General features: G+C 41.5%; 1 protein-coding gene across 1 annotated transcript in view; it reads left to right on the top strand.

The window, feature by feature from the left end:
- Window positions 1-12,043, top strand: part of KIT (KIT proto-oncogene, receptor tyrosine kinase) — an 86,579-nt gene that overhangs the window by 35,594 nt on the left and 38,942 nt on the right. Inside the window, exons 2-5 of the mRNA XM_042936364.1 lie at window positions 1,221-1,490; window positions 4,359-4,640; window positions 5,764-5,900; window positions 10,725-10,896. Of these exons, the coding sequence (XP_042792298.1) occupies window positions 1,221-1,490; window positions 4,359-4,640; window positions 5,764-5,900; window positions 10,725-10,896 (861 nt within the window). The remainder of the gene's footprint in view (window positions 1-1,220; window positions 1,491-4,358; window positions 4,641-5,763; window positions 5,901-10,724; window positions 10,897-12,043) is intronic.

Here is a 12,043-nt window from a genome sequence, read left to right as displayed (position 1 = left end):
TCCAGGGACTCTTTCTTCCATCTCCCTCACCCAGGCTGTAGGTGAGTCCATCTTTGCAGCTTTCCTGGCACTATAACCATTGATGTGTTTTTCCTCTGGCGGTACGTGGCATCCTTAGTCTCAAATCCTTACTGTAAGTCTTATCGCTTCTGCCTACCTGAGAACCATAGCTTTTCACTGATTTCCTTGACTCCAATTGATCTCTAGTATCTTACTATGCATGTCACCTTTCTACTGAAAACCGTATGGTGCCTCTGCGCGTGGTCTCTGTGGTATATGTCCATGGCACGTGTCTCGTCTTTGGCCTTTTCTGGCCTAGCCCACCTCCTACTTCTTCAGCTTAAAGCTAAAACTCGGAGCTATGTTTCACTTATTCTGACATGGAAGCAGTGTGTTCTGTAAACTCTGGAGTGTGTGTAAGAACCACGTGTTGCACTTCACGTGGACTTCTGCAGATCACAATTAATGCATTTATGCCCAAAGCTTTTGCAGATCGTAATTCATGCATTTATGCGACAGATGGATGAATGAGTTGACTGCTGCGAATTTTCTAAGGTTCAAGTTTCATATTCAGAGTCTAAAGTTTGCATCTTTAAACTAGGACGCCTGTCTAGGCATTAGTTTGATTAGGCTGCAACCCGACAAATGTCGTGAAACCTCTCATGGTCTGATCTTTCAAATGGGATTTTCATTTTCTGCCCTATGGCTTGGAACTCATAAATAGTTCTCCTTTTGATGAACATCACCATGTAAGGAGCACTGCATACAAATAACAGTTCACAGCCAAGCTGTGTCATGATCATGTACGTTTTGCCACAAGAGTAACAGGTCAGGAGTTTTTGTGTGTGTGTTTTTATAGTGCGAGGTTTTGTTTTTGTTGTTTCTAGGCTGGGTGTCAGTAAGTCAGTACCACGGCGATGGCCCCTATTCAGAGTGGAAACTTGACCCAGCTGGGGTGTTTAGCCCAGAGAAGGCCATGGCATCCAGTGAGTTGGTTGCATACCAAGTGCGACCCTCAGGATTAGTTGAGAGTTGCAGAAAATAATTCAGTAGATGAACTTAAACTTTAAACAGAACTCTTTCTAACTATAAATAGCCGGGCAGCTCTGTCCTATTTTTATTGTAGAGCACACAGAAGATGGAAATCAATATTGGAAGAAATGCTTTATTTCGCCAAGGAAAAAGATCATACTCAACACGATTCTGACTTTTCTTGGCAGGCTCTTCTCAACCATCTGTGAGTCCAGGGGAACGGTCTCTACCATCCATCCATCCAGCAACATCAGAGTTAATAGTCAGTGTTGGCGACGAGATTAGGCTGTTGTGCACCGATCCAGGATTTGTCAAATGGACTTTTGAGACCCTGGGCCAGTCGAGTGAGATCACACACAATGAATGGATCACGGAGAAAGCAGAGGCCACCAACACAGGCAATTACACGTGCACCAACGGAGGCGGCTTAAGCAGTTCCATTTACGTGTTTGTTAGAGGTAAACGTGTGGCTTTCTTTCACGCAATGCTTTGGAGAACTTAAGATCTTGTTCTTAATTATGGATGACATATACATGGCCAGCCATAGATAAAATGTTACTGGCTGGGTCTAGAAAACCTAAAACAAATTATTCTTAGTTAGTTTTCCCCCACCCCCCCCCCCCACCCCATCTTTTGACACATGGTGGCTGTGGTTATGACTCCAGCTGAAGGTCTGCAAGGCTGTGATGCTCTTCCTAATGAGGTTACAATATGGTGAGCCCATTTGTTCTGGAAGCTCTGAGTAAACCCTGAGAATAAATTGGGCCCTTTGGGAAAGCTGCATTTTAATGCCTTGGGATCCTAGATACTCCCACTTAGTAAAAACACTTCAGGGAACTAAAGGCCTCTAAAGGCCTAAACAGGCCAACACTTCAAAAGAATTGATCCACTTTTAGGGAGCAAATTCCGGAAAAATCACCCAGTCAGCTAATCAACCCCTGTCCCTCTTAGGTTCTTAATAGTTGTCAGTGGATTCATGTAAAAAAAAACAAACCCAAAACCCAAAGAACAGATAAAACAAACAAACTGTGACCTCTTAGAAGAAAAATATGATGGTTGGATTTCTGTACATTTCCCATGACAACCTCCATGATTCATCTGTATTTGTGCTTTTCACCTCCTTCTCCAGAGGAGGTTTGCTGAAGGGGGGTAGGCAGGAGAATCTTCTTGTTGATGTAAAAACAAGTACGTAAAGCTTAAGAGATATACCCAGGTTCTAGCAGGACAAAGAGAGTCCCAGTTCTGGTCCTGCGTCTGTACCTAGACTGGGGCTACCATTGAAAGAGGCTGCGTAGGAGGCCTCACCCGTGGTTATTGTGGAGGAATCATGAGTAAATTTGTCCTAGATCGTAGATCTGGGCAACCTCAAGAGCTTCAGGTTTTCATTGCAACCTTCAGATAAGATCACCTGCTCTGTCGTCCTGATGTAATTGTCTTTGAGGAGACCGCATTGTGCAAATTCTAGCTCTATCAAGGGTTAATACAGTTGACTCACCTAGTGCTCACTGTAGAGAAGGTTGCCATGAAATTCACTCTGCCTCTCCTTAGTTTATCTGTTATTCTTTCCTAGGTGGGTAGCTGAAAAATACACACTGATAAGGCGCAGCTTAGCCTCTGGGTATGATTCCGTAATTGTTGAGCTAACCTGTGTGCTGTTCTTTGACATTCAGGAAGGTACTCTTTAATTTTCAGGTGCTAATGAAGTATCATTCTGCGCATTAACGCAATGGGTAAACCACTGACTAAATGGGGACGACTGAATTCGCCAGGTCGGTCTGGCAGACTTCATGGTTTTCTTTAAAGGGAAAGTCTTCCCTAGTAACTTAGCCCTATGCTGAATTATTACTGATTTAAGATGTTTGGATACTTAAGTGATTCATGTTACAGCAATGAAAGAAATTGGGGCGTTGTAGGAGCTAGACTAAGCCACCGAGCAAGAGTAGATGTAGAAAAAATAAACCAAACAAAACAGCTATGGCCTCAGACTATAGTTCAGCCATCATGAAGTACTTTATTCATAGAACTAATTAGTAAGGCTGGGAGGTGCATAATTCGTTCTGGGAAATTATCTTTCAAAATTGGTCAGTATATATTTCAATGATGTCAAGTTGATTTTTGTGGAACACCTGAATTCCAGGTAGAAAGGACAAGTAAGAAACATTTTAAACGTAATCTGTTGGCCCAACCGTGTATCTGTATTCTCTTTACACAGGAGAGGTGGCAGCATATTGTGTATACAGAATGAGGTTTGTCTTTGCTTATATGAGGTCCCAGTCTGCCTGAGGCTTTTCCAGTCCACACCTGGTGTCCTGGCGTAATTGTTAATAGCACTCCCCTTCACTCACAAGCGTCCTGGTTTGGATGATAAAGTGTTTGCCACCGCATTCCTGAAACTCATGAGCTCCCCTTGGGAATAAGGCTTCAGTTGATTTCCACAAGTTTGTATTAATATGTGTCTTTGAAGAGAGTATGGATAGAGCGGGACCCACGTGACATTCGTATGGGGTGGCCTCCTAATAGTTTTTGCAGATTCTATGCAGAAGCCAAAAGATTCTGGAGATTGGGGACTCTGGAAGGGGGTCCCCACAGAACAGTTAAGAGGAAGAATACCTCTCCTCTCTGATCCTGATAGGTATTATCAGACCGGCTTAGTCTTGGCTCATGCTCCTTAGAGTATCCTCTGTTGTGGAAAAAGAGTAAGTTTTGTAATAAAATATCCCCAGATTTTTAAGAGCCCAAGTGTGGTATCACTGCAGTTCGAGTTCTGCCCAGCCGTTTCTGGACCATGTCACTTTAGGAGAGTCCCTTTAAAAAAAAATAATTTTATTTTTTTAATGTTTATCTACTTGAGAGAGAGAGAGACAGACAGGCAGACAGAGTGCAAGGGGAGTGGGGGAGTAAAGAGAGAGGGAGACACAGAATCTAAAGCAGGCTCTAGGCTCCGAGCTGTCAGCACAGAGCCCGACGTGAGGCTTGCACCCACAGACCACAAGATCATGACTTGAGCCAGTCGGACGCCTAACCGACTGAGCCTCCCAGGCACCCCTAGGAGAGTCACTTTTTTGAGACTTCAGTTTCTTCATGTATAAAAGGGTGATGAAGATAGTGCCCTTCACTGAGGGCTGTTTTGAGGGTTAAATGAGAGAAAGCGTAATGGTCCAAGCTTGGTGTCTGACACATGGAAAGGGACAAATGTTAACTGTTACTTAATTAGCAGTGTTTGGGTAAATTCTACTTTTGCTCGCAAAGAGAAACGTCGGAGTCATTTGAGATTTTTTCAAAAATGTTTTCAACCATTCAAACTACTGATTTTTGACACGCTATAGATCCCACAAAGCTTTTCCTCGTTGACCTTCCCTTGTATGGGAAAGAAGACCATGATACGCTGGTCCGCTGTCCTCTGACAGACCCAGAGGTGACCAATTACTCCCTCCGGGGGTGCGAGGGGAAGCCTCTTCCCAAGGACTTGACTTTCGTCACCGATCCCAAGGCTGGCATCACAATCAGGAACGTGAAGCGCGAGTACCATCGGCTGTGCCTGCATTGCTCTGCGGACCGGAAGGGCAAGTCCGTGCTGTCGAAGAAATTCACCCTGAAAGTGAGGGCAGGTAAGGGGAGGCCCTTCTCGCTTTCTTCTGGGAGGCGGAGCAGCTATTGATGTTGATTGGTACACGACTTCTCTCTTCTCGCTGGTCCATCTTTCGATCGGCCATCAGGCAGCTGGCTCTTCCTCACTCCCCCCCCCCCCCCCCCCCCCCCCCCCCCCCCCCGGCTTCAGACTACTGTCAGCTGCTTGTGAACTCTTTGTTGCATAGTCCCCACCCCACACAACCGCCCACGACTGCCTCCAGCGGGGCGCGTTGACCAGCGACTGGCATTTAGACCGTACAGGGGGCAGTAGGAGGAGGGGACCGCCGTGAAACCTACCGACATCGGGGCACCCCAAGTTTTGTAACCGCGAGGTGTTCCTTCCGAGAGAAACTCACTGGGAAGCTTCAGTTACACTATTTGAAAAGATTAGCATACACATTATTCACTCCTTGATTTAGTATTGACAGAAGGATTGACTTTCTCCTCGGCTGTTTAATTTTCATGCATTCCCAAACTCTTCACAATCTGAGGAGGCAAGTACCAACTGAGTACAGACTTTGTTGTTATCCTGGCATTATGTAGATTATTTTGGTAGCTGGAAGATGTCTAGATTTTGTATCTCAGATCATCAAATTCGACACCAGTTGACATTCAGCAACCGGGGGGGTTTTTTTAAGGCTTTTGAAAAAGTGTGCTCCTTGGCGTTAAGTTTGGTTATTTAAAATGGGGGTTTTCAGAGACGGACAACGTATTATTTTTACGGCCTACGGGAAAGATGCCTGTTCGGTTAAAAGAATTTAACTAGGTGTGGGTCACATCCTCATGAAACCATCAAGGTTGTGTGAGGTAAAGATTAATGCCAGGCCTGCCCGTTTCAAAATAGCATTGTCAAGGAGCGTTATAATCTCAAAGCAGACGGTCCTATCTTTTTCACCCGGTATTAATGAATTTGCTTGAAGGATACAAGATTTAATTGCTGATGCCTACAGATGTGCATGTACTACAGAGCAGTCAGTAGCATACCTGATATTTTATTTAACAGACCACCGAGTAAGTTGTGCGCATTTGAGGAAAAGTGGCAAGTGAAAATGGCATATAATAGAACAGATTATTTGAGGGTCCCGTTTCTTTTTATTCTAGCCATCAGAGCTGTCCCAGTTGTGTCTGTGTCCAAAGCAAGCCATCTTCTTAGGGAAGGGGAAGAATTCTCCGTGATGTGCTTGATAAAAGATGTGTCTAGTTCCGTGGACTCGATGTGGATCAAGGAAAACAGCCCGGTAAGTGGCTTGTTCCCCCCCTTTTTTTTTTCCCCCAATCGATGGTTTTCTCTTTGTGGGAGATTTTAAGGGTTTGTTTTTTTTTTTTTCCTTAAAAGGGTCTATTAATTGTCCTGGGGAGGCTCAGCTGGTATGTCTGTCTGAGGTGGGACTGTCTGGGCGTGAGTCGAGATGCAGATTTCCCCCTTTCGTGACACCATATGTGGGTGTGTATCTTCATTATTAGTGACACATGCATGTCATTTGGTAAATTTACGTTGAGAAAATCAAAGAGAGGACTCGAGACTCCTTTTGTTACTGTACCCGGTTTCTTTGACTTTCCTGGGGAAATTTTAAGAAAACTAATGATTGCGTATGCACCTTGATTTTTTTCAGACTATTATCAAAGCTACCCAGGGCAGATTATTTAAAATATTGGGAAAAGTTGTCAATGGTTTTTTTTTCCTTTCACGTTGAAAAAGAGTAAATGGCCTCAGATACTAACCAGAGAGCTCTTTGCTTTCCCACAAAGTGGCCTATCCATTTGAGAGCTGGGTTTCTTTTTTGTATTGATCTGACTCTCCCCTCTGAGGCTGGTTACCTGAGATCAAGTTGCTAATGGCTTTCTGTTTGTTTTAGTCACTATTAATAAAATGGTTATCTTTAATCTGAAACATTTGGACATGTTTAAGTTCTCATTCGTTTAACAAATGTGTATTGAATGTCTACTATATGTCAGGTACTGTGTTAGGCATATCTTAAGTAAATTTTAGCCAGTTTTGGAAGTTTTTTGTTTTTTGTTTTTTTCCTCTCTAAATACTCCTTAATAGCAAGGTCTTTAAAATGTCTAAATTCCCAAATATTTTGTTTTCAAACTCCCATCGACTGAAGTTTCAGTAATTTTTATTTGCATAATGTTGGCCATCTAGTTAACTAGCTTTTACGGTGGTTTTTCTTCGTATACATATGTGCATGACATTGGAGGAAAGATATGATATAGTTTCCTTCTCCTCCTCTTCCTGTCCTCCCTCCCCTTGCTCTGTATTCAACATTGGTGATTTCATGCCTGTTTAAAGAATGCTTTGCTAGATAAGTAACCATGGTGATTAGTCTAATGCAAAGTAGTATGATGGTATTCACATAGACTTGTGATGGATGATCCCTTGCTGGTGAAGCCTATCACCACTGACTAGGAGAATGGATTGTACTAGACTTGTTCTTTCAAACCAATGGCTTAGAGAAACAAGTTTTCGTTTCCGTATCATAAAATTTAATAAAAACGGTAGTTTATGTATGGATTTTTGACTGACCTTATAGAACGCAATCCTATATAAATTGGCTTTCTATAATCCTTGATTTCAGATGAGAGAACAATTTATACCATGTATATATTTGAGCCTCCGTATAACTTGAAAATTAGCTTTTTTTTCCTATGAGGAATTATATTGCCCCAGGCAGTTTTGTTCTGAACCGTTTTTTCCCTGGAGTCCTACATGCCATTCCCAATTAATCCACCGGCATTGGAAGATAAGCCTTTGGTATTGGGAGCTCTTTGGGGAAATCCCAGTGTGTATCTCAAGGGTTAAGGAAAACCAAATCACATGCAAACAATATGTAATATGTGACTTACAGATGGGGCTCATGGCTCTCCGCCAAGGTTCATCCATGAATCTTTTGTTGATATCCTTTGGCTTAATTTGAAATACTTAGCACTCTTAGCACTATCAAATTATTTTAAAAATCCATGGTATTTGACTCTGACCCTTTGGAATAACTAACTCACAATGAAATCTAGGATAAAATGACTGTCCTAGAGTTTTTGCTGTTGTGTGTTTTAAAACGTAAGAGAGTCTTGGCATTTATTCAACCCTTGTGAATCTTGTTAGCTTTTCTAATGCTTTTAAACCCTTGTATTTTTTCCTTTTAATTAGGATATTTGACAGTGTCCTAAAAATGGTCTTCAGGTTTGGGTGTTGGGTCTGCATCACTACTGAGGTCCAAGCTTTTCCTTCCCGCATTGACATGTTCATTGTTCAGGTTTAACTCCCTGTTAGAAGACCTTTGGGCTCTTGGGAGAACTAGAAGGAAGAGATACCATAAATCTAGAATGTGTGATGTTACCTGTCCATCGTCACTCTGCCTTTGAAGAGAAGTCTATGACATGATGGACCGGGAGAGGACAGAACAATGTCACCTCACCTTGCTATTACACTTCTTGATTGATCTTCTGCAGCAAAATGGCAGATTCCTGCCAATTACTAGAAGAATCTCTGGGAAGGGAGTATCTTCTAATCTGCCTAGTGCTTCAAATTGGAAAGGCAGTTCAAGACCTTTCTTTAAAGACCTTCTCTCCTTCCCTTTCAGAAACAAAAGCTGGGTGGGGCACCTGGGTGGCTCAGTTGGTTAAGCGTCCCACTTCTGCTCAGGTCATGATCTCACGGCCGTGAGTTCGAGCCCCGCGTCGGGCTCTGTGCTGACAGCTCGGAGCCTGGAGCCTGCTTCGGATTCTGTGTCTCCCTCTCTGACCCTCCCCCGTTCATGCTCTGTCTCTCTCTGTCTTAAAAAAAAAAAAAAAGAAACAAAAGCTATGACTGCTCGTATCCTTGACTTGCTCAAGATCTCACAGTTAGTTAACAAAGCAGGTTTCTCTTCTTTTTATTTCAAAACATTCAGCTTTGGCAGTCTGCTCTTATGTATGCTCATTTTAATGTAAAATTTTTTTTTCCAAAAATATAATAACATGAGGAAAAAAAGAGAAACAGATATAATTCTACCACTGCATGTAGCAGTGCTATGCAGTGGAAATATAATGTGAACCTCCTATGTAATTTAAAATTGTCTAGTAGGCACATGACAAGAGAGTAAAACAAGTAAAATTGATTGTAATATATTTTATTTAACCTTGTATAGCTAAAATATTACCATGTAATTAACAAAAAGTATCAATGGGTTATTTTACATTACTTTTTTGATATTAAGTCTTCCAAATCGGGGACATATTTTATATTTACAACACAACTCAGTTTGGACCTCAAGCATCTCAAGAGCTCCAGTAGTGTTTATGTTGGCTGGTTTTTTTGTTTGAAATTTATTTCTATTTATTTATTTTATTTATTTTTTATTTTTTTATTTATTATTTTTTTTAACCTTTATTTATTTTTGAGACAGGGAGAGACAGAGCATGAACGGGGGAGGGGCAGAGAGAGAGGGAGACGTAGAATTGGAAGCAGGCTCCAGGCTCTGAGCCGTCAGCCCAGAGCCCGACGCGGGGCTCGAACTCACGGACCGCGAGATCATGACCGGAGCCGAAGTCGGACGCTTAACCGACTGAGCCACCCAGGCGCCCCTTTATTTATTTATTTTAATCGAGAGAGAGCATGTGGGCAGTGGAGGGGGTGGGGTTGGGGAGAGAGGGAGAGAGGGAGGGAGGAAGAGAGGGATCTTAAGCAGTCTCTACACTCCCTGTGGAGCCCAACGTGGAGCTCAATCCCATGATCCAGGGATCATGACCTGAGTTGAAATCAGAAGTTGGATGCTGAACCGACTGTGTGACTGGTCTTTATAAACACTATATAGCCCACTTTTTTTTTTTCTTTTCATATTTCTTTTCTCTCTGCCCCCATGCATATGTATTATCACATGGTTGCCGTTCTAAGGTACACTCGATTTAGGTGTTTTAAGTAATATAAACATTTTTCTTATTTTCACATTCATGATTTTGATTCTTGGTAGACATTTAGGTCATCTCTGAGATGTCACTGCAGTAAATATTTTTGAGCTTTTTTTTTTTTTTTTAATTGAGTTATTTCCTTGAGATAAATTTGCTGAAATTGATCAGGGGATATGAACATACTGCCAAGCTGCTTTCCACAAGGATTGTTCTGATTTACAATGCCGTCAGAATGGTCTAATGCTAATAGGCTCACCATGGCCTGGCCAGCAAAAACCCTTGATCTCGCTCCATGTCAATATCAGCTCCTTTACTTTCTTTTTTCAGTTGTTATTTTTTCAATTGGAATGTGTTCATATTACAGAAAATTTGGAAGATGAAGAAATCTCTTTGGTACTCCTTTTAATCTTTTCAGAGAGGAGCTATAGTTTATATTTTACTTTATTCCCATGATATTTTCCATACCAGAAATCTCTCCATGTGTGAATGGTGATATCACAAGAGTAAATTTGTAACTTTTTCTCTTCAGCTCATGCTTAAGTAATTTGGGTTTGGTCTTACATGTTTTACATACTTTGGGACCCTTTTTAATAGTTGCCAAAATTCTGCTGGGTAAGAACTGTAGGATGAATTTCCAAGCTAGCTTTAGACACTGGGATTCTACTTTTATTCATGAAAATAGTATAAATATTAATAGAACGTGATTATTAGAGATGTGTTTTCTTTCAATCGCTAGGGTATAAAATTTAAAAAAATACATGTAACAGGAAATGCTGATATGATCTAACTATGCTGACTCATTGTAAAATATCAGTAAAATATCAGCATTGTAAAATGTGGTATTTCTTATGTAGTAACTTCTAAAATTTGGCACTGTTAAACAATATTTAGTGATGCAGAGAATTTGGAATCAGGTATGCCATGGTTATTAAAAAAATGAATTTTCATGTTTTTTCTAATAGTGACTATCTTTCAATATAATCCAGGAATATGAAGTGTTCCAATGACAGACTTGTCATGACGCTTTATTATTCTTACTTAAGTAGTGTATAATGAATGTTAATACGGAGAAGTTAATTGCTGCTATTTTTAATTTATCTAGCTAGGAAAGATCCTGAATATAAATTTTATGGTAATCTTTGATTTTTTTTTTTTTCCTCTCCTTCTGTAACCAGCAAACTAACGCACAGCCACAGAGTAATAGCTGGCACCAAGGTGACTTCAATTTTGTACGTCAGGAAAGGTTGACGATCAGCTCAGCAAGAGTTAACGATTCTGGAGTGTTCATGTGTTATGCCAATAATACTTTTGGATCGGCAAATGTCACAACAACCTTGGAAGTCGTAGGTAAATATCTCTATGGGAACGTATAAATTACTGGCAGTAGTGAAAGAAGACATTGCTAGAGAGTTTCCTTTTTATGTTAATAGAATGTTGAAGCGATTCTTAGAAATTTTATGATCACGGAATGAATGAATGAATGACAATGATCACGGTAGCCTTTTTCCAACTAGAGCCCAAGAGCAAATCCTATCAGTTTAATAGAGGGGAAGAGGAAAGATGTAACTGAAGCTGTTTCAATGGGCCATTTTCTGCCACCCGCCCTCCCCTCCCCACCACACAAAGTGTGACCTGGAGCTTTTTCAAAACTTCTAGTCCTTGGGGCGCCTGGGTGGCACAGTCGGTTAAGCGTCCGACTTCAGCCAGGTCACGATCTCGCGGTCCGTGAGTTCGAGCCCCGCGTCAGGCTCTGGGCTGACGGCTCGGAGCCTGGAGCCTCTTTCCGATTCTGTGTCTCCTTCTCTCTCTGCCCCTCCCCCGTTCATGCTCTGTCTCTCTCTGTCCCAAAAATAAATAAAAAAACGTTGAAAAAAAATTAAAAAAAAAAAAAACAGAAAACTTCTAGTCCTTGCTGAATGACTTGAGTTTAGAAGTGGGTGTAGACTTTCTCTATGGAGGAGAGCAAGTGCTGAGAGCCTACAGTATTTCTCTGCGTCTTTTAGGGAGGCGCCTCAGTCTTTGGTTTATCTTTTTTACCGCCCAGGGGTCTGGTTTATTTGTTGCAGGAAGGGCTGAATTGCGCCTTTTCTTCCTAGTATGCCCCTCACTTCACCCTGTCTTGTAGCCTTATAGGCCGTAGCATAAACCTTCAGGAAGGAACCCCACTGGGGTTAGTTAGGTCCTTGGTTCTACCTAGCATAAACTGGATCATGGTACCTATGGTCCTAAGTGCATCTAGCTAGTACATACTATGTAAAGGTTTAACCTTTTCTTCCCTCCTCTGGAAATCTCACCAAATCTTTATTTTCCAAGATCTACTTAATGAGAACAGAATGCAGTGAAGTACTGTTCTTGATTTCCTGGAAATAATAATAATTTTTAAATTACTTTGTTTACACTTTTTTTTTCTTTGGTCTTTTGAGTATTGTTCGAATTTAATGTATTTTCTTGTCTTTTTAGTGCAGTTATGTTCTTAGTGCTTGACTTTGATTAA

This window comes from Panthera leo, chromosome B1 (assembly GCF_018350215.1).
Source record: "Panthera leo isolate Ple1 chromosome B1, P.leo_Ple1_pat1.1, whole genome shotgun sequence".
NCBI lineage: Eukaryota > Metazoa > Chordata > Mammalia > Carnivora > Felidae > Panthera > Panthera leo.
The sequence above is the reverse complement of the archived record's forward strand: the minus strand, read 5'-3'. Positions and strand labels throughout refer to the sequence as shown.